This window comes from Podarcis liolepis (genome assembly GCF_965112155.1).
Source record: "Podarcis liolepis genome assembly, chromosome: 8".
In the NCBI taxonomy this organism is placed as follows: Eukaryota; Metazoa; Chordata; class Lepidosauria; order Squamata; family Lacertidae; genus Podarcis; species Podarcis liolepis.
This window is the reverse complement of record NC_139560.1, coordinates 24066642-24090074: the sequence shown is the minus strand read 5'-3', so window position 1 is coordinate 24090074 and position 23433 is coordinate 24066642. Positions and strand designations below refer to the sequence as shown.

Sequence of the window (23433 nt, the reverse complement as noted above, 5' to 3'; positions counted from 1 at the left end):
TTTGGATTTATGCTCAGTGTTCATATCCTGTCACTTATTTTGTTCACATCTATGTTCAGCAGCTCTGATTATGGAGTCAGTGTTAACACCTTATGTCTACTAAAGTATTTTGTCACTTAATGAGTAGATGAGTTATGTCACAATGAGCTGCTTGAATTTACTTTTATTCCACATTTTACTTGAATGCCCAGAGGCCATAACTAATTTAGACCTTAGTCTTCTTAAATTAAGCCTTATTGAGCTAAGTTGGAAAATGATTATTCGATAGCTGGGATAGCTCAGTTTGTAGAGCATCAGACTCTTAATCTTAGAGTCATGGGTTTTGAGCCCCATGTTGGGCAGAAGATTCCTGCATTGCAGGGGGTTGGACTAGATGACCCTCATGGTCCCTTCCAACTCTAAAATTCTATGATTCTATGACTGAACCACTTTTAGGGCTTCCGCTGGGATAGAAATTTGAAGAGTACCCGTATTTTTCGCTCTATAACACGCACCCGACCATAACACGCACATAGTTTTTAGAGGAGGAAAACAAGAAAAAAATATTCTAAACGAAACAGTGGATGTATGATTTTTGTGGTTCATGCTGTGGCCACAGACATGTGATCTGACAGTGAGTTTGGAGTAGCCCAATGCAAAAATCCTGAGGATCCATGTGGATCCATTCTTTGTAACCACGTTTTTGCACCACTGCGGCCCCAGGCAACAGTGGGTGCGTGATTTTTTTGGTGCAAGATGTAGCCATGGACATGCTATGTGATCTGATGGTGAATTTGGGGTGACCCAGTGCAAAAATCCTGAGGATCCATGTGGATCTGTGCTTTGTAACCACGTTTTAAGTGGGGAGGGAAGGAAAAGCACTCAAGGGACAAGGAGCACGCGTGGGGTGTGTGGAGAAGGATGCTGCTAATAATGCAGAAGAGGGGTTTAAGGGGAGAAGGAACACGTCTGGGGTGGGTGGAGAAGGATGCTGCTAATAATGAAGAAGAGGCTGCCCTCCTCTCCCGCTTTGCTCCTTTAAAGCAAGCAGGCTCTGCTTTTCTCCCTCCTCCCCGCTCATCCCCGGCTTAGCGAGCTGAAAAACTTTGCTGCTATTTAGCGAGCTGAGTGGGGAGGAGAGAAGGACAGAGAGCCTGCTTGCTTTAAAGGAACCAACCAGACAGGAGCCGCTTACACGAGTGTAAGCGGCTCCTCTCCTCTCCCGCTTTGCTCCTTTAAAGAAGCAGGCTCTCTGTCCCTCTCTCCTCCCCACTCAGCGGCTCTCCTCCCGCTTCGCTGTTTCAAAGCGAGCCACGGAGGAGGAAGGAAGGGGAACCATGGACCCTCTGCTCACGACTGCAGCAGATCCCCCCCGCCACCCATAGGCATTCCCTCCATAACACGCACAAACAATTTCCCCTTACTTTCTAGGAGGAAAAAAGTGAGTGTTATGGTGCAAAAAATACAGTAAATAGATAAGAGTCAGTCTTTAGTAGTGGGCAAAGGCACAGAGTGTTCAGTCTGGAGAAGAGAGACCATGGTTCAAGTCTCCTTCAGCTATGAAGCTCACTGGCTAATTATTGAAGAGTTTATCTCTTTCAGCATAAGCTACCTTTAAAAAGTTGTTGTGAGTAAAAATGAGAGACCTGAGAAAGCTGCCTTGAGCTTCTTGTAAGCAGGGCAGGCACCTGATAAAAATGAACATAGCCTTAAGGCTTATTCCCCCTATAAGTTTTTGTACTCGGGCATGTGTATCAGAGTACAAATTGCTCAGGGTCGTATTCAGCTATGTTTTACTCAGAGTAAACCCATTGAAATATATTAATATTGACTAAGGTCCATAAATTTCAATGGACTCTGAGTAAAACAGCCTCCAAGTTTTCACTCAAATATAAAGAGGTAGCAGAGGTAAAATTAGATACCTCTTCTTTTAAAATATTCAGTAGTATGGCTCAGATCCATTCCTAGTTGCCGCTTGCAAGTACTTTAGAGAGCTGCAGTTGATAGGAAACTGTGAATCTATACTCAAGTCTAAAATGCTGAAATTAATACATTAAAAAGAGATCAACTCTTTAATCCTTAGTGTGTCTGCATGTTGAACTGAATTGTCCTTCATATTTGGTTTCTCTGTTTTTGTTTTTTAATGAGATGTGCCCTTGTTAATTGGACTAAAGGTCCATTAAGTCTAGCTTCATGCAGTGGTAAACCACAACAGCACAAGCAGGGCAAAAGCTTGTAAACCACAGCCTTCTTTTGCTGTGGATCCCCAGCAACTAGAATTCAGTAGCATACTTCCTTTGAACATGAAAGTTCTATATAGCCACTGATAGATTTATCCTCTGTGAATTTGTCTAATCCCTTTTTCAAGCCCTCTAAGCTTGTGACCATTACCACATCTAATGGAAGTGAATTCCATAAATGAATGATGTGAATAAATACATTATTTTGTCTGACTTGAATCTATTATCAATTTCATTGGATGATCCTGAGTTATAGTACTATGAAAGGGAGAAAGACTAAACTTTTCCCACACCATACATCACAACATTATGCTGTCCCTTTAATTGCTTTCTCCTGAAACAAAAAAGCTCAGTCTGGTTTAGCCTTTTCTTGTAATAAAAGTGTTCCGCTCCAGAGTACCGTATTTTTCGCTCTATAGGATGCAGCAGACGATAAGACGCACCTAGTTTTGGGGGGAGGAAAACAAGAAAAAAAATATTTTGAATCCCAGAAGCCAGAACAGCAAGAGGGATCTGGCTTCTGGGATACCGTGTGGCTGTTCTGGCTTCTGGGATGACCGCACCAAACCTCTCCAGGGCAGCAGGATGAAGGCTCCCCCTGCCCGGAAGAGGCTGCGCGGGGCTAAGGCAGAAGCCAGGACAGCAAGCGGGATCACTGTGTAGCGATCCCTCTTGCTGCCCTGGCTTATAGGATAGCCGCACGCAGCCTCTCTCGGGCAGCAGGATGAAGGCTCCCCCTGCCCAAAGAGGCTGCGCGGGGCTAAGGCAGAAGCCAGGACAGCAAGCGGGATCACTGTGTAGCGATCCCTCTTGCTGCCCTGGCTTATAGGATAGCCGCACGCAGCCTCTCTCGGGCAGCGGGATGAAGGCTCCCCCTGCCCAAAGAGGCTGCGCGCGGCTAAGGCAGAAGCCAGGACAGGCACGTTGCTGAAGGGGTGCTGCGCAGTTCTCCCTCTCTGCGCAGCGCCATTCACTCCATAAGATGCACTCACATTTCCCCTTACTTTATAGGAGGAAAAACGTGCGTCTTATGGAGCGAAAAATACGATATTCTGTTTGCCTTTTCTGTCCCTTTTATAGCTCTATGATACCTTCTTTGAGTTGGGGCAGTCAAAACCACACACAATTTTCCAAATGTGGCTGCACCATAGATTTCTACAAGGGCATTATGATATGGGCACTTTTATTTTTAACCCCTTCTTAATGACATCTAACACAAAATGTACCCTTTTCACAGGTGTTGTAGTGGTTGATGTTTTGACCGAGCTGCCTGCCACACAGCTCAAATTGTTTGCTGGTTAGTCATCACGTATTTGCGAATTTAGGATTTTTTTGCTGCCTTGTTCATCATTTTACACTTTTTCATAATGAGCTGCAATTCCCATTTTGCTGCCCATTCACCTAGTTCACATAGATTCTTTCAGAGCTCTTTATAGTCTGGTTGGGATAAATTGGTATTATTCATTAATCTGGCCTCAACTCACTGCTCATTCTTAAATCCAAATCATTTCTGAGCAAGTTAAAAAGCACTGGTCCCAATACACATCCTTGTGGGGCATCACTCTTTTTTTTTATAATTGTGTGTTTATATTATATGCTTCTTTTTAGTTTCCTCATCCTTCATAGAGCAGGAGAACAGAGAAACACTGAGAATTCCATGTATCTCATTACTTCCCAATAAACTCATTTTGTTAAAGCTGCAAATTCTCCTTTTATTGGTAGTAATAATAGATTCCATTTACTTAAATGTCAACCTTCAAGTCTAATGACTTGATTAGAATGTTACTTAGGACTCACTGCTTCCTAGGAAGACAAGAGCAAACAAATACTCACTGAGTCCAAATAAATCTGATTGTTTTCTAGCTAGATGTCCTAAAATGTTTCGGAAGTAGCAAATGTTAGATATGAAGTTTGCCCTAGTCAGCTGGTTTACTAGTGAGTGAGAGGTCAAGCTGAAATAATTGACTCCGCTAAAGATACTAATTAACTAGCTGCTTTGGAAAAGTGGACAAAACATCCAGAAGAGTTATAGATGTCCTTTTGTGTGGTCTAGTCTGGATGTTGCATTAGCTATCTGAAGGATGAATTCTTTGGCTAACCTCTGTCCTTTGTTTTGATAAGGTTTACCATGTATTCATGCACAAACCCAAACAAGTATATATCTCTAGTACTTGACTATAGCCCTGATACCATTGGGTTGTAATCTCAAGATTCTTTCTTAAGAGAACATTAGTTGTATGTACTTTGCTTTGTTGGTAGGAGATGTACACAGAGATAGCTGGAATGCAGAGGTTTGGGGCTTTCTACATGGATTATCTGTACACAATGGAAAGCACCAGTGGCAAAGGTACTTCATTGCTTTGTTTGCTTACTTTTTGAATAACAGAAACAAAGGCTTCTTCAGAGGCACCTGACAGTCCTTGACCGACTGTCCTCAGATTTACCTTTTTGACCTAATTTAAAATCTGGATAGACTTGCTGAAAATTTTGAATTCTAGTGTGCTTGTTTGCTTATATATCCTTTTTCCTGACTTTGCCCTAAGAAATACAGCAATGTGCGATTTGATATGACTGCTTCGCCCGTGTGCTTTGTTATCATACAACGATTTAGCTTGAGAAAATCTGGGTTCAAATTGCTGTTCAGCAGGGTTGTTGTGAAGGCAAATCTGGAGGTGGGCAGAAGAAGATCCTTGCTGATTCTCTTAACCCCTGTGCTACACTTTGCTGTTCAGCAAACGTATTTTAAAGCAGCTTTGCAAGCTTTATGCTGGCTTAAAGGAAATAATCCAGTCTGCAAAGGAATAAACTGTGATGATCAATTAAATTTGTATACTGTCCATTTAAGATGATAGGGCAGTTTACAACGTTAAAATGCAGAATGGGAACACAAAATACCTAACAAAAACAAATAAAAACAAACCAGTAACTCTCTGAGGAGAGCATTCCATAAACGGGGAGCCACCACAGAGAAGACCCATTCTTGTGTTGCCACTCTTCAGGCCTTTTATGGAGGAGGAACACGAAGAAAGGCCTTAGGTGATGATCACAGAGTTTGGGTTGGTTCATATGGGGAGATTACATTAGAGAAAGACAAAAGCTTCTCTTCTGTGTGTTTATATTATAGTTACAATCAGTGCTTTTTCCCTAGAAAAATAGGTGTCAGTACTTACCGTGAAGTTGTTACAGCGAGTGCCACACTTTTTAACAACAAAAAAGAGGTGTGAGTACTGCATACCCTTGAATACCCCCTGAAAAAAAAAGCACGGGTTACAATATTACTTGCAGTGGCATCCTATGCATGTGTAAGCAGCAGTAAATAATAGATGCCTTCACAGTATTAGGGCAGATGAATATGATCTGTTTTGTATAAAGGGCAGGAGTCTAATAATCTCTCCGAAGTCAAGGTCCTTCAGAGTGAAGGACATGAACAAGCCTTGGGCTTCCTTGCTTGCTTTCCGCTTCCCTCTATGAGGAGGAGACTGGAAGCTCCCATTTCTGTTTTAGGTTAACCAGAATTTAGAGCCCTATCTGAACTATGCTCTTAGTCCACCTCAGTGTGCAAGGGCTCTGCGTGATCAGAGCACTCATGCTTATGGGTGTTCTAGTTATGTGGAATCCCTGCACATGAACAGGGGTTTGCATGTTGGGTCTTCTTTGTAGACAACTGTGTTCAACGTGAAGCTGAAGGAGGAGACTTGATATGTTTGGGGCAGTACTAAAGGCATGGCCCTGCTTTCAATTAAGTACAGCATTGCCCTATATCTGAGTAACATAAATAGGGTGGGAACATACAGTGGTGGGAAACTTTTCCTAGCCCAAGGGCTGCATTTCTTCCAGGGGTTGCATGCCACTGGTGTGCAGAGCAAGTCCTTCCAGGGGCAGAGCAACAGATGTGTCTTCTAACTTTGTACTGTAGGATACATTCAATCCATGCAGAAGTTAGAGATTTCTGCCCCCCCCCCCATTTCTTTGTCTCCCAACAAAGCAAACACAAGGCATTTTCACAGCTTGAGAGCACATTCCGGCCAGGCAGAAGCACTAAGGAGGGTACTGAGCAGAGCCTGGAGACAACCTCAAGAGTTAGAGGGAGAGGCCTGGAGGATCTACATTTGACTCCCAAGCCTGAGGTTTCCCAACCCTGACTTAAACATGTTGTAAATTGTGGTTAATCTTGACTGTGACCAAAGTTCTAATGAACTTGAAATCAAAGCAGCTTTCTCATCCCATTAAGTGGTTATTTAAAAACACAGCTGAGTTGGAGTTGGCAAAAAAGCATGTGCACTATGGATATGGGTGGTTTAAAACCCTGTCTCCAATTTTGAGTATATAGTGTAGTACAGTTGTTGAGAGCATGTGATTTGAGCTTTAAGCCTCCAGTTTAGTTTTCAGCTCAATATTGCTATTCACCGCCTACTTCATCTTTCCTTCTGTAATGGACATGAAGAAGGAAAAGTGGGCCTCCCTGTGAAAATGCATTGGTGATCTTGCTTGTGTTAGTTTATCCTGAAGAAACAAAGTGCAGTTAAGGCTATTGTGTGAGTGTTTATAGCTAACCACTGATAATTGCAAGAAATTGTTTTTCATAGGTAGTTTTTTCTGTCTCTACCATTTCCCAATTGGTGTTAGAAACTGAGATATGAAAGCTAGGAGTTAAATGGCACCTTAAACCTATATTATGGGTGCAACAACGGAATGTCTAGGCACACTTTTAAGAAATAACAATAATACAAAGCTGAAAATGAATGAACTACTGCTAAAATCTTATATTCATTTTTCACGTGGTCTAGTTCTCATCTGACGTCTGCAAAAAGCAAAGCCATGCTTCCCCTGCCCACCCCCTAATATTCTTAAGAGAGGGTCTAGAAGTGAGGAGGCAGAAGAAGGTCCTCCTTTCCTTCCACTCTGCAGTTTTTATCTGAAATCTTAGGCGCAGTACTGAGGCCAGACCTCAGAAACTGCTTGCGTTAATGAAATTCCATGTAGCAAAACACACCTAGAACATTGGGAGTTTCAAACGCTGGTCGTAATGCACGCATTAACTATCTGTAAATGTATATATATTGTAGTTTTAGTGTCTGGAAACCAGCCAGATGTGACTTCAGTAAAGAGTGAAGACTTTGGCCACGTTCAGGAGATGTCTACAAAAACCCTTATTGTGGGCCCTCTCAGTCTTCGGCTTGATAGCAGTGCAGTGCACAGGATTATGAAAATGATTGTTTGTGCTCTGGAACATGAATATGAACCATATAGCAAGTCTAAGCAAGGTATGTCGTGATTCAATTCTTTATTCTTTTTACAAATAAAGTAGAAGAACTTCAGTGGAAAAATGTTAACTGCAAGTAATGTCTGTGTGGAAAAAAGGAAAGATTGGTAGTGGTTTATTTGAATCTTTTCATTGTTGTCTGTGGTAAGAGCCCAAACAGAATCTGTTTGTGGCACTGCTGATCTGACCAATGCGGTGTTCGATTATAGTAGCCATTTGCAGCACTTTTTGAGAGGGAAACTTGGCATGGGGTCACCGGATTGGGCTCTGACTCCACTCTGATCAAGAGCAAAGACTTCTTGGGAAAGTGGGTGGCTCCCAATCAAATTTTTGCTCCTGCCTGATTGAAGCAGTCATGTCACCTTTAGCTCCCATTTCCCCCACTCCTACTCAGGCTAGTTTCTTGAATCTTTTCTTTATCTGTTTCCTGTTTGCCTTCCCTACCTCCCTTGTTTGCTATCCCTACTGAAAAATACTTTACACAAAAAGTTTTCCTTTTCAACCCACCCCACCCCTCTGCTAGTTCTCCTAGTTCCATTGGTTGTTACTATATTTGGAGAAAGTGGACTCCTGTTATTTCCTTAATTATGCTGTCTCCGTGGACTGTTTGAGCTTGGCAAGTCTGCAAAACTTTCTCAAAGAATCTTTGTTCTTGCCTCATGATCACGGTGGAGTCAGAGCCCAATCGGGTGACCCCCATGATGCCATTTGAGATCCGCACTTCAGATGAGTACCAATTGTACTTTTTTAGGAAACTGGAGAACAAGCAATCTCTAACACAGGAATATCTTATTTACTTATTTAGCTAGTGCTGCCACACTTTACAATGATTAAGAGGTCCTTTCCCCAAGAGCTTGCAGTCAATCTAAGAACTGTCACACAGGGGATAACCAAAAAGCAAACAACAACAACAACAACAACAACAACAACAACAACAACAACAACAACAACAGAACATCTGAATAAGTGTGCATGCACACGAAAGCTCATACCAATAACAAACTTAGGTGCTACTGGAAGGAATTTTTTTTTTTACTACGGCAGACCAACATGACTACCTACCTGTATCTAACCCAGAACTAAGACAGTCCACACCCTCAGGCTCACAGTCTAAAAGGATGTGGCACATGAGGAAAAGTGGTGGTAGAAGGGAAAAGCAAGCTCAAGCAGAAGTTCTTCCAAGTTATAGTTCTTATAATACAGTTATGGCATTCTGTCTATGTGGAATCTGGCTTTCTAGAAGGGCAGCAACTCCTCACCAATGTCAGTGGCAATTCTATCTGTCCTGCCCATTCTTCTTCCAGATCAGATTTAGGAACAGAGCAGGTGACAATGTACAGACCAGAAGGACAGGAGAGCTCCTGCCACACAGTTCTTCCCTCATACAACTGACTTGATGGCAGTTAAAATGAACTGTGGTGACAATTTAAAGGCAAATATGTAAAGAGAGCCAGTTTGATATTCCTTGTTAGAAATGCAACAATGGAAATCTCTTTGCCCTTTTGACATTTAGAGGAGCACAGAGTGATCAAAAGAAAATAATAGTTATAGTAGTAATTATGGAAGACTATGTACAGCCCCATTGATAATTACGTTGAATTTGAGTAATTATAATTTATTACAGATTCTGTAGATGGAACTAAAGCTATGCCAAGCCCAGAAGAAGTAGCAGCTTTGGAAGAATATATTCCAACTCGGATCACAAACTTCACAATTCTGAAGTGCACTGTGACAATACCTATGGCTGAATTCAACTTGCTGGGCCACTTGTTGCCTGTTATCATGGGACAAAAGGTACTATAATGTAGTCTATCATGAACTGTATTTGAAATTAAAACATATGCACCCAGTCAGTTACATATGCTTATTTCATATAGGTTAATTTAGTGTGTATATATTTGCATACATGATAGACGTGATTTTAAAAAAAACAGACTGTGCAAACATTTAGAATGAAACTTTTTTAAAAGTTAGATTTGGAAATGTTGGGCTGTATTTTTAAATGTATGGGGTGTTACATTAATTTGGCTTGTATTTTCCCCCTACTATATTCCCTGAAGAGTTCAAGCAGCCTCTTAAATACTACAAATCTTCAGCCTTTGCGTCCTCTGCCTTGTATCCAAATACTGGTGGACAAAATGGCCCTGGAACACTCCATGCCAATGTATGCTGAACAGCTTGTGCAGACCGTCAGCAGCCTTAGCCAGCCATCTGATAACTTACTTCACTATTGTTACTCACACTGCTATCTTAAGGTAAAACATTTTCAATACTTTTTTTAGTTCATTGAAAATTGCTAAAACTTCTCAGAAACATTATTACAGAGTGATCCTAATTCTGGCAGGGAAGCAGCAGAGTGGAAAGGAGTGGCAGATCATCCACCACATTCCGAGTCCTGATGGACGGGTGGTGCTGGTTTTCTGTTCACATTTCCAAGCTTGTGCAACCAAGGACTCAAGGATCAGGCCTCTCGGGTTAACAGCAGGGCTTTGGATACAGTAAATTCAAAGGCTCTGGCATCCGAGACCTGACCTTGGGAGGCCCTTCTTTGTTGTGCCCCTTCCACGAGAGGTCTGGAGGGAAGCAACACACTAAAAAGCCTTTTCCGCAGTGGCTCCGTTTGTGGAATGCTCTCCCCAGGGAGACTTACCTGGTGCCTTCATTACATATCTTTAGGCACCATGTAAAAACATTCCTCTTCTCCCAGGCCTTTGGCTAATTAAACAATCTATGTGGGGGAGGGGGTTATTTCTGTTTTGTTACTATGGTATGTACTTTTGTGTTTTTATATTGCAAACTACCCTGTGATCTTCTGATGAAGAGTGGTGTAGAAATTTTTAATGATGATTATGTTAATGATGATGATCATCATCCCAGGCAGAAGCCCCCCTGTTTTGCAGCTACTATTGGCAGTAGCCCTCTGTCTGCTAGGACAAACCTGGTGCCTCCACCATGGTGGAAAACTGCCATGGCACTCCTTTCTACTAGCAGAGGCTTATACTGCTGCCCCCCACAAGCCATCAATGTGGGTTGTTAGGATTGCGCTGTTATTACTGACATCATGATAATATCATGTAATTATAATACTCATTGTGGTTTAGATTTGTTAATGTTTAGTCAGTTGTTTTAAATCAGTAGGACTGTTCCTGTGGTATAAATTGTGTGTGTTTTTATAGAAACACAATTTTCTATCTTATATTTTTCTTGGGGATAAAAACAATTGGCTCAAAATTGACATTGGTTTATATTAAAGTAAAATAATTTGTACTGATATTTTTTGTTACTGTACAGCTTGATGTTTTGGTTTGTTTCAGATATTTGGTTTTCAGGCAGGGCTGTCATCACTGGATATTAATGGATCTTACAACTCACCAGTTTCAGTTGTTTCTCCATTCAGTACTGCTGTTTATGGCAAAATGCTTAAGCTTCCTAACTACTGGTGAGTATTAAATGCTTTATATTCACAAGCACTCTACGTGTGGGTGCATTCATGGGTACATTTTTATTTTTACTGTACTGTACTGCATTATATTATACGCCTCTCCCTTTCTCTAGATACAGATACACGCACACATACACATATACAATTTCTGTTTATTAATTTTCTGCATTAATATGTTTTAAATATTGCTGTCTCTGACCATATTGCTTAGACTGCCATTACCAAAAGTGTTCTTTTTCTTGTTAGAATTTTAGATCAATATGTTTGCTACTAATGCATGGATATTGCTATAGACTTGTTTTCATTTGTTCTGAAATGAATACCGTAACTTATAGGTTGACACCAAGAAAAATGTGTTGAAGATGTCTCTTCTCATTCAACAGAGTATCCCTTAGCCCTGAGGGCTGATGCCAGCTGCAGCAATATCTTAAGTAATCTAGAGAGATGTGTGTGTTCCTTACTCACAGCATCTGTGAATGATATTTTAATCCAGATATTAGTAGTACTTTGCCATATTTTCATAACTGTCACAAAAATCTTGCAGTTTACTCATTGGCCGCAGCCTCATTTTCTTCATATTTTGTATGAGTCTTGTCATATTTTGCTTCATTGGATAGTTCTTCTTGTTTTATTGAGCAAAACCTTTGTCCATTCACGTCTGTGGACAAATTCTGCTGTAGGTTCTGTTACAATATCAGATATTCAATGGACTATTTCTGTATAATGACCAATAACCACATTTGAACTTGAACAAATAGTAGCAGTTTACACTTGAACAAATACTACCTGTTTTATTTTCTTGCTCATCTGTTTCATTGGAAACAATTAATTAATTCAAAGTGATTGCTTTCCTTTCAGCTACTTTTCTTAGTAAAGGAAATGCTTCATGCATTCAAGTTTTTGAAATTATGTCAAAGCTGAAAATAGTATTTATCTTTCTTGTGATGTGTATGAATACAAAAACTACTTTCCAGTGGATTTCAGATCACTGCACATACATGGATCGGTGTGTGCATGTAGCATGTTTGTTTGCCCAGGTGTTTATAGATTGCTGGCTTGTTTTGCCAATCTTTACTGTGCTAAGTGATTTCTTACTTCTATTTTGATTGTTTTCATATAATAGTGTTTTAGGCATGTTGTACACTGCTTTGGTATGCACATGAAAAGTCACATAGAAATCTGTTTTTATGAATCAATAATATATGTATATGAATGATTAATTCATAGTGGTTACTGGTATTTTAAAGTTAGTAAGAATAGTGCAATGGAGAAAAACATTCCCAAGCTGTAACAGATGCATTAGTTAAGCAGAGGCAGAAATTAATATTAAAAAGGTTTAACCTGACGTTTGTAGCTAGTGCAGTGATTAAACTGGATTAAATCATTGCCTTTTAATATATGCATGTACAAATGTGTGTGTGCATGCACACAAACACACATACAAACATTAAATTGTACTAAGAATGTAAACTAAGACCAAAATATAATAATTTGAGGATAGTGAAGTAGAAGCAAATGAATACTGCAGCCACATTGTTAAATGAAGTGCAGTATGAAGTGAATAAAACACCAGATGAAATACATCAAATAGCACTTGAACTAAATCGAAATCAGCATGCGGACTGAGAGCTTCATTGAAGTCATGAAATGAGTGGGAACTAGTCTGGTAGAATAACCTGGTAATGTCATTAAACTTCCACTCTTTCTTTCCTCCCAAAAAATTATAGCACCTGCTTTATTTGGATTTTGAGATTTCGCATTCCAGAGTTGCCTAAAGTGCACACATCTGATGATACATATGTTCTATATACACAACAGGTCATAGTTTTTAAAAACAAAGACACTTTATGAACTGTTATGGAATCCCCTAGGTAGTATGTTTTGAATTAGCAGTGAAAATCTCAACTTTATTTCTGACATAAATCTGCAAAATAGCTTTCATTTTTCTTGTTTAAAAATAATTCCAAGCGATATACATCCAATATATGGTATTACTGTAATATTTGCGCTTTTCAAACTGTATTTGAAAAACTTGGATAACATACCTCATTGCCTAGATGAAATAGCGTCATTAGAAAGGAGCAATATTAACTTGTTTTTAAAATCAGCATAGAAAAAAATAGTTCTATAAAGTGTACTACTTGCTACTATAGGTTTCAGTGCTAAGATATACCAAGTATCTCAGAACAATATGTTTACAGACATGACTTCATTGTCAGAATGATAACACTTGCCTTACTAATTCCACATTTTATATTTTTGAATTTTCAAACATTAAGTACGTATTTTGCAGGCAAGAGAGTTGCTGCCCCATAAGCCATTTGAGCACTGCTGCTTAAGAGAAGTAAAGTACCACCATGAGAATTGTTTTCCTAGAGAGAACAAATTTTCAAGATACTGTATTTTTCCATGTATAAGACTATATTCCCCCCCCCAAAAAAATTTTTAAGGTTAAAATTGGGGGCTGTCTTATACATGGAATGTTTAAAATATTTATTTCTTACTTTTGGGCTCAAAAAATAGGAGTCGTCTTATACATGGGGGGTCTTATACACGGAAAAATACGGTACATTACACCTACCAATACATAATGACAAGGGAACATCTGAGTAAAAAATTGGATTATTTTTTGTTTCTCCAAGGAAACATTCTCAATTGTCACAGGGAAGAGATATGTCCAGGATGCTTAATAGGCTTTTGGCTCTCTTGAAATGAAGCTTGGGTCCTTCCAAAATAGAACATCTTTTGACTAAACTTTTAAAAGACTCGGCCTAGGTTCATCACAGTGATGCCAACTGCAGTTGAGAAGTCATCCCCACACCTTGTTACATATCAGTCTTATTCAGCTTTAGTTCCACATGCTGAGAAATGCTGGATTAAATATTCCAGGGCAGAAGCATTTGGTCTTTCAAGATGCTACTGCATACCTATGTCACATTAAAGACTCCATTACTATTCAATATCATATATTTAATCAAATACATTTTTTCGTTCCATTCCAGGCTCTCTCACTGATCTGTGGAATTGTTTGGTAGCATACTTTACATTAAAAAATTACCATAAGTTTCTATTTATTATTTTATTCATTTATAACACTTATAAATACTTCTACACCATTTTCTACTGCAAATTCAATATTGATAAACAATATATCAACATGCTTAAAGTAATTATGGAATCCTCCAAAATCAGTAAGGACCATCAGTTAAAATTTAGTTGGTCTTATTTTATTTTTCTTAACGTTTGGAAAGCTAAGAGTGCATGTTTCTTAGGTTCATTCACAAATTTTAGCTCAGTGAGTAGTCATCTTCTGCTTGCTGTTGCTGGACTGAAGCCCAGAAAAGAGAGACTACTTCCTCATCCTCAGATTCCAGGTTTTTGTTTTTCTGTGCAGCCTTGAACATTTTCTCTTGGTCTCACATAGCAGATAGAGTTACAGTAATTTTTCCTCTGAGACTACAGCTTCTGGCTTTACTGTGCATTGTTATTGTGTAGTATTATTCTTTGAAATAAGGAATCTGAATGTCCAGGTCTGATAATTTGAATATTTTTGACAAAACCAAATATTCCAGTTGTTATAGCCAAATGATCATATCATTCTCTTAGGATTATGCCGTATGTTAGGTTTTTAATGTTTAGTTTGTAAGGTAAAATATGCTTGCTGTTGCAAAATATGTTTTTGGTACTGGTGTACAAGTTGGAAGGTCAGTGGTTCAAATCCATGTGACGAGTTGAGCTCCCGTTGATCTGTCCCAGCTCCTGCCAACCTAGCTGTTTGAAAGCATACCAGTGCGAGTAGATAAATAGGTACCACTGCGGCGGAAAGGTAAATGGTGTTTCCATGTGCTCTGGTTTCCATCATGGTGTTCCATTGCGCCAGAAGTGGTTTAGTCATGCTGACCACATGACCCGGAAAGCTGTGTGTGGACAAACGTCAGCTCCCTTGGCCTGAAGCGAGATGAGTGCCTCACCCTGTAGCCGCCATTGACTGGACTTGTCCATCCAGGAGTCATTTACCTTTTGACCTTTTACGTTTACACAGTTGGAAAAATGTTTTTTGGTCTCCCTGAGATGTCTCCCCATGTTAAATGTGAAGCTGCTCTCACACCAGATTCCTAAAACCGTTTTTATTTCGTAGTGGTAGTATAATATAAATCAGTATATTCATAGTGGTGCACAGATTTTCATAAAACTAATTGGTTGAATGATAGCATATTCTACTGCATTCCCTTTTTTAGTTTGGGTTTCTTCCTTATCCTAAATCTATTTAGTTAGAAATGTGTCCCACTGATGTTTTTGCTGATCTTGTCTAATCCTCTTTTAAAGCCATTCAAGTTGGTGGCCATCACTGCCTCTTTTGGGATTGAATTTCATAGCTTAATTTTATACTGTGTGAAGAAGTATTTTCTATTGTCGGTCCTGAATCTTCCAACATGCAGCTTCACTGAATGCCCCTGAGCTTTACTACTGTGAGAGAGGGATAAAAATTCTGTATTTACCTTCTCTGCTCCATGTATAATTTTACACCTTCATCATGTATTTTCCTCCTCTGAACCTAAAAGCAACCAAACTTTGTAGCCTTTCCTAATAGGGGAGTTGCTACATCCCCTTTATTATTTGGGTTGCCCTTTTCTGAACCTTTTCCAGCTTTATAATATCTCTTTTTCAGATGAGGCGACCAGAACCGTGCACAATATTTCATGTACAGTTGCACCATAGATTTCTATAGCAGCATTATCATAACGTTTTCAGTCGTTTTCTGAATGATCCCTAGCATTGAATTTACCTTTTTCACAGCTGGCACATACTGGGTAGACATCTCAATCAAGCTATACATTACAATCCCAAGGTCTTGTTCCAGGTCAGATACCATTAGCTTCAGACCCCATGGGGGTATATGTGAAATTTATATAGTTTTGCCCCTGTGTGTATCATATTACATTTCCTTTCATTGAACTGCTTTTGTCATTTTCTTATTTCATTAAAAATGCTGCCCATTCACTCAATTTTGAGAGATCCTTTCAGAGCTGTTCACAATCTATTTTTGTTTTAACTATGCCAAACAATTTGGTATCATAGGCAAACTTCTTACTTCTCAGCCTACTGATCCTTGAGGGATTCCACTTTCTACACCATTGTATTGGGAGAACTGTAATAGATAATAGATTTGTGAGCCAGAAGCAATAGCCCCTTTCATGAAATATCCATGTGGATTTTCAATTGTGGACATGTATTTTAGTTAACTTACCCATCAAGCTCCTCTAAGAGCCAAACCATATTAGTTCCTCATGAAACAGTATTAGAAATGGTGTTATGCCTGCCTTTAACAACAAGAGAAATATGTTGGGAAGTGTTCAGAATCTTTTCCGCACCTTAAGTGTTTGCCTCCCTACAGCATCTCTGCCTGAATGCTTTTCTCCTTAGCCAGGCTGAGCTACTAAAAGACTGGGCCTAAACCATTTGGGATATTTGCTGTGGAATGAAATCGGCACTATGCATGGGAGGGTTCCCCACCCCTCTTTTACACATGCCTTCTGCTGTTAAAATTTGATCTCTTCCTGCTCTTTCTATACTGTATTAGCCTTTGCTAAACTGAGGGCCTCCACATATTTTGTACTACAGTTCCCATCAGCCCTAGCCAGCACAGTCTGGGACTAATGCAAGTTGTAACCCAAAACACCCAGAGGGCACCAGCTGGTGAAGGCTGTTCTATATGGTTGGGGAAGTTCTTTGTTTAAATGAATTGAACTGTTCCCACCACACCTAGTTGACACCATTCAGTAAGTATTCTTGCGAACAAATATTTCATCTAGAGAGCACTGCACCCTCTCTCTTATAACACTGCAGTACTACTAATAACGATACAATGTTATAATTTTATTAATTGGCATTGGTATTTAATAGTTGGATCCTATATCAGTCAATAATCAATCAATCAGTCTCCTTTATTGGCATAGAAAAAGTGATTCGTATACATGGATCAGTCTTTAATACCAATTTGTTACCCTGAATGAACAGATTTATATGGAAAGTAGATAAAAAGTGCATATATACATGTATATTTAATTTAAAGACATGGTGTTCTGTCCATAATTTCTATGTTACAAAATCATGAGCATGTTTCTTCTTGTAACAAAAGAACCTGTTCACTAGTGATCCTTGAAAACTGTAAGGTACATGATGTTTGAAAGTGGTAAGGGATATTGTGGTTGGATTTACAAAGTTAAGTGTGACATTCGTATTCCAAAGTGTTGGTCTATCCATATGTGCTTGGGTATAAGTAAAAAATGGCAGACCTGCATATCTCTCTTTATCATCACCACCACTACCATTATTAAATTTAAATTAATATTATTTCAAAGATGGCAAGGAAAAACAAATGGCCTTGTGACTGTAATGCACATTATTTGGCTGCTGACATGTGTAACTGATTGGTTAAATGAAGTTGGTGTTTTAACTAAATGATCAATACCACTATCAGTATACTTGCAAATATTTCTTATTCCAAAGAGCTAAGCATGCTAAAAAAAATTTTTTAATCAATTGTTTAAGTGCCAACTGAAATGTATCCATTTTTATTTTTTTTAAGCAACATACACACACACACCCTGGCCCCAAGTCATCACTAGGTTCTGGTAGCAGGTTACTGGTCTTGTGTTGGAAAAAATGAACTAATCTTATTTTACTGTACAGGATATGAGTAATAAAAAAAATTAATTTTTGGAAATACTTGGCAGGTTCCAGTCTTACATTTGGGGACTCTGTATAAACTTTTGGAGCCAGCTGTTCACTGCTATGTTCATTCAATCACTATGAGGTGTTGATTTTAAAGGAATGGGTTGCTGTTTCTAAAGGTACACATTGCTAATATTTCACAGTGAGCCTGTGGACTTGAATGGATTGGTTACATTAGTCCCTTCACATAGAGGGTCAATTCATTTTCACATTCAAGAACAGGGATTAGAATTGCTTTAGCAGTATGTCAGATTTATCTAAACTCTTTATGGCAACTTGCATCAGGGTAAGCAAGTTGGAGAGAAAAACAAATGAATTTTAAAGTAATTCACTTAGGACAGAATCTTTTTTTAAAAGAAATTCCATGCCAAAGCATGGCAAACATTGCGTGTTCTTCTTTCCTTAAATTTATACTGGAAATGGTCCAACTTCAGCTTTAATGAGTGGCAGATTCCCTTAGCTCTACTAAGGTTTATTTCACCCTAAAGAATAATAATTGGATTGATAGTTTTTTAATCTGTTCTGCTAAATAGGCATATGTTGAAGGTCCATTTTTAAGGACAGAAGTTGTGAAACAGATGCTTTATAGACAATAAATGGAAATACCTTTTAAAACAATTTGGTGTTACAACAAATTCATAGCAAAACATTACCAAAACTAAAGATAAAAAGATGAGAGATCTGTTTGACGTGATAATGATCATTCTTACATTCATTTGCATTTTACTCTGACTACAGGAAAATGTTTTCAAAACTTTATATTTCAAAACTGTTATAATAAAATTATAAAAAAGCTTTTTATCTAAAGGCAGTTGAAGCTAAAAAAATCCTTTCAGAAACATTTGCTGCACATATGGTACAGTAGAATGTACTGATTTTTTTGTATATGTCCTGCTTTTGAGTATGTAATATTTTCTTTACGTTCTCCCCATTCACTGAAAATCAGTATCTTTCTCCCAAAGGAAGTATTAAAAATACAGTAAGTTTTAAAATTTGCATATTGTTAATTTTTTTTATTTAATACAGTGTTACTAGCCATCAGGGAACTTTTTATGTGAAAGCTGTAAGTTTAAACGTCACTGTAGTTCAGTACAGTAGCTGTATTTCACATCAAACCAGAGGCTTGTTTTAAAATAAAGTTATTCAAAGATTCTGCATTATGAATAGTTGTTATTGCTACTGATGTTAAAACCCACGTGCGTTTATTTTCATGAAAATGCTTCCTTGGAATTTGGAGATTCTCTGTCATTGCTTACGTCCATGCTTAGTTCATGACACTTTACATTCCCACTATGTGGTCTGCTCACAAATTACATGTAGTGTTCAATATTCAGAAGAGCAATTTGGTCCAATAAAACACAATTACGTAAAATATTTGAATTAGAATAATAGATTAGAATCAAATAACTGTAGAGTTGGAAGGGATCCTGCCTTGCAGGAATCTTTTGCCCAACGTGGAGCTCGAACCGACAACCCTGAGATTAGGAATCTCAAGTTGTTACACTTCAGATATGGTATAGATTCTTAATGACAACAACAAAAATCTCCCCTTCATCAGCAGCTGCCAGGGCAAGGTACAACAGTATAAAAATTTAAACGGTCCAAACAGAACAGAACCACAGGAATAAGGTGGAACCTGAAAACATGTGTCAGGTGTCAAAGGGCACGGTAAGGGCTGCGTCTTTAACATTTGCTGAAAGCTCTATAGCGACGAAGCCACAGACACTACTGCGATCAGTTTATACCAAGATCTGCTTGTTCCAGAAGTAATAATTAATGATAAATAAATAGCATTTGTATGACTTTCAAGTGTTCAAAGCACTTCACATACTTTATCTCTTTGTATAGGAATCCTTGCAAAACGTTGTAAGGCAAGTCAGTATTATTATTGACAAGTTAAGAGAGACTGGCCACCTAGGAGTGTGAAGTGCCTCAGGGTGCGATACTCTCCCCGATGCTTTTCAACATCTTTATGCGCCCCCTCGCCCAGCTTGTCCGGAGTTTTGGGTTGGGCTGCCATCAGTATGCCGATGACACCCAACTCTGTCTGTTGATGGATGGCCATCCTGACTCGGCCCCAGACACACTGATCAGATGTTTGGAAGCTGTGGCTGGATGGGTACGTGGGAGCCGGTTGAAGTTAAATCCTTCAAAGACAGAGGTCCTTTGGCTGGGTCGGGACGATATGGGATTGGGGGGGCAACTCCCAACTCTTGCGGGGGCACAATTAGTGCCAGCACCGTCCGTTAAGAGTTTGGGTGTAATCTTCGACACCTCCCTTTCCATGGAGGCGCAGATTGCAGCTATAACAAAGGCGGCATTTTTTCATCTCCGCCAAGCTAAGCAGTTGGCTCCTTACCTCTCTCGCCCTGACCTAGCCACTGTGATCCAGGCGACAGTCACCTCCAGATTGGATTATTGTAACTTGCTCTATGTGGGGCTGCCCTTGAGACTGACCCAGAAACTCCAGTGGGTGCAGAATGCTGCGGCGAGACTCCTTACGGGGTCCTCACTGCAAGATCACATTCACCCGGTGCTGTATCAGCTGCACTGGCTCCTGGTGGAGTACAGGCTCAGGTTTAAGGTGCTGGTTTTAACCTTCAAAGCCCTGTACGGCCTAGGACCCTCGTACCTACGGGACCGCCTCTCCTGGTATGTCCCACAGAGGAACTTACGGTCTTCAAACAAAAACATCTTGAAGGTCCCAGGCCACAGAGAGGTTATGCTGGCCTCAACTAGAACCAGGGCTTTTTCGGCTGTAGCTCCGATCTGGTGGAATGCTCTGTCACAAAAGACTAGGGCCCTGCGGGACTTGACATCTTTCCGCAGGGCCTGCAAGACAGAGGTGTTCCACCAGGCCTTTGGCCAGGGCACAGCCTGACTTCCTCCTTTGGCAATCCTCACAGAACTTCTAGCCCAAATGGTTGCCATTAATTTGATTGGAATTAATTTTATAATGAAATGATTTTAGAATGTTTTATCATTTTACTGTTGTTAGCCGCTCTGAGCCCGGCTTCGGCTGGGGAGGGTGGGATATAAATAAAATTTATTATTATTATTATTATTATTATTATTATTATTATTAGGGAGTTCATGGCAGATGCAAGATTCATTCTTGGACTTCTGATTTGAAGTTCAGCCTCTTAGTAATCAGCTCTTTGCTTCATGACTTCGGCATGGGCCTTCTAAAATCCTCACTAACTTATCTTAAAACAAGCTTTTTGCAGACAGGCCCCGAAGCAACAAGCAACATGGTGCCTAAGTTTTAGTCCATGCAAATTGGCACCTTGGGGCAAATTTTCTGAGAACTTCTGATGAACTAGAGGTAGAAGTGCACATTTTGATAAATACAAACATGCTGGAGGAGAGGGCAGCCCTCTGTTGAGTTGTACCTTTCACTTCTCTCTCCATAATGTATCATAACACTGGGCCAGTTCGGATGTAGCAACCCCATGGTTTAGCAAACCTGGAATAAACACCAGGTTGGACCCACATGCTCTTGCCTCAGTTCTCTCATCCTCCCATTGCAAGCTGGCTTCAACTCCATGATCTTGGTTTGTTTAGAACAAAGTTCCCTGTTAGATCCCAGTGGGGATACCTGGCTTTAACATCACTTTACAGAGTTCTCAACCAGAATTTATTCCTGTCTCTCTCAATGAACAATCTATATCAGTGGCTGTTGGGGCCAGAGAAGGCACAAAATGAGAAAACAGTAAGTTTAATATGTGTTACAGAGAGGGAGAACTTGACCGTTAGGTCCCGTTGTGGACGACTCGAGTTGCGGTGCTCATCTCGCTTTACTGGCCAAGGGAGCCGGTGTACAGCTTCCGGGTCATGTGGCCAGCATGACTAAGCTGCTTCTGGCGAACCAGAGCAGCGCACGGAAACGCCGTTTACCTTCCCGCCAGAGCGGTACCTATTTATCTACTTGTACTTTGATGTGCTTTTGAATTGCTAGGTTGGCAGGAGCTGGGACCAAGCAATGGGAGCTCACCCCATTGCAGGAATTCAAACCGCCAATCTTCTGATCGGCAAGCCCTAGGCTCTGTGGTTTAGACCACAGAGCCACCCGCATCCCTGTGAATATTGTAGACTGGTTATAAACATTGAAGTTCTGTGGAATTCAAATACAAACTAGCTATAGGTTTTGTGAGAATGTGAGGTTTGGAGATTCATTTTTGGAACATGTTCACATTCAGTGTATAATCTTTAGCAAAATAATTGTACTATTGCCTTATGTTTGTTGTAAACCACTAATTTTTTTAAAGTTCACATAAAATGAACATGAACTAGCCACGTTTTCAGTGAGCTTTTCCAGTGTTGCCTCTCCTAGGGATTTGCCATTTGGCATTTCTGCCAATAAGCCTGTATACAGATTTAATCATATTTTTGTTTCTGTTGTATTTTCTAGGTCCAAGCGTTCTCATGTTGCAGTTAAAGAATGTATATTTGAGCTTCCAAGTCTGACAATTCAAGCAACAAGAGCCCAGACCTTCCTAATGCAAGCTATTTGGCAGAGTTGGGCTTATACTGGAAATGTTAGTTCACCAGTTGTGAATGAAGCTTTAGTGAATGAAGTCTTTCAACCATCAGGTAAATACTATTTTTTTTCTTACCAGTATACTTAACTGATATCTCTGCCCCAGTACAGTATTGCTTTTAGTTTTCATATATTGAACTTTATCTTTAGAATCCAGCATTTAAATACATTTTAGTTGGGAAAGCAGTTTGAATATAGTATCAATGAAACTTTCTGCTTATAGATTAAGAAGTCACCAGGCTTCACTCTTTGCAAAAGCTTCTACATGCTTTTAAAATTGCTTTTCTTCATTTTGGATGTGTCATAATAACCTAAGGAAATTTACATATAAACCTTTGGAATAAAACGTATAGATCTTGGTTCAGTGTTTCAACCAGGAGTAACTTGAACCAGGACACAGAGTATATATTTTACTGTATTATATTGGTTGCAGAATTGTAAATGTTAGAGGCTGCAATGTTTGGAGGGAGGGTAAGATGTTTTGTCTTTAAAGTATGAAAAGAGGCTTCTGTAACAGCTTTATATGCTGTAGTGAATGTTTATGTCTGTCTTATAAATGTGTTTCTATCTTGCTCTGTTGTTATGCCTGGGAAAAATGCAAAACAACTTTTAGTGTAAAGAAAAATATGGAAGATACTCTGTTTCTTTCACTGCATGCACCATTGCACCCACTCTACCTTGGACTTTTCTGTGTTGTGAATGGTAGTTGGGCCAGGTATTAAATTGAACGAATGAGTAAATAAATAAATACGGGCACCCCCCCACTTACATGTGACCGTGTATATGCATGGCACCAGGAATAGAATCATGTCAGGAAATGGCGGTAGCTGGATAGCCCTTGTGGCTTATGAGGAGAACCTCCGCAGAACCCAAAGGGGACCCTAGGAAGCCACAAATAGACCTCAGGAGCACCAGAACTTTATTTAGGCTGCTTAGCCTCCCTGCCTAACAGCTGACACGCAGGTTAGCACAGCAGCAGCAGCAGCAGCAGCGGTCTTCATATCCTCCAGCTGGCTTTAGTGCTTCAACTCTAGATATTTTAGTCTGGATTGGAGAGAGAGCTGGAGAGCAGGGAAAAATGGGCATTTACAGGCTTTTTAGAGGGTGCTCCCCACTTTATGTGATTTCACTTATGCACATGGGGGTGCAGAACGTAACCTCCACATTAGTGGGGAGACACCCGTACACTTTAAAAGCCTGAGAAGAAAACAGCATTCATCAGGAGAGATTACCC

The 23433-nt window shown here is 39.8% G+C and overlaps 1 protein-coding gene across 10 annotated transcripts in view; it reads left to right on the top strand.

Annotated features, from left to right (window-relative positions):
• Positions 1 to 23433, top strand: part of VPS13B (vacuolar protein sorting 13 homolog B) — an 883035-nt gene that overhangs the window by 92818 nt on the left and 766784 nt on the right. For 8 of the 10 annotated variants that reach the window (XR_014529194.1, XR_014529195.1, XM_083517129.1 and 5 more), the window contains exons 12-17: positions 4479 to 4566; positions 7286 to 7483; positions 9107 to 9276; positions 9543 to 9737; positions 10797 to 10921; positions 22071 to 22252. Coding sequence is in view for 6 of the 10 variants with exons in the window: in XM_083517129.1 (XP_083373255.1) it covers positions 4479 to 4566; positions 7286 to 7483; positions 9107 to 9276; positions 9543 to 9737; positions 10797 to 10921; positions 22071 to 22252 (958 nt within the window). In the remaining 4 variants the exon portion in view is untranslated. Of the gene's footprint in view, positions 1 to 4478; positions 4567 to 7285; positions 7484 to 9106; positions 9277 to 9542; positions 9738 to 10796; positions 10922 to 22070; positions 23108 to 23433 lie in introns of all 10 variants that reach the window. The other 2 variants (XR_014529192.1, XR_014529193.1) reach the window with 2 other exon arrangements.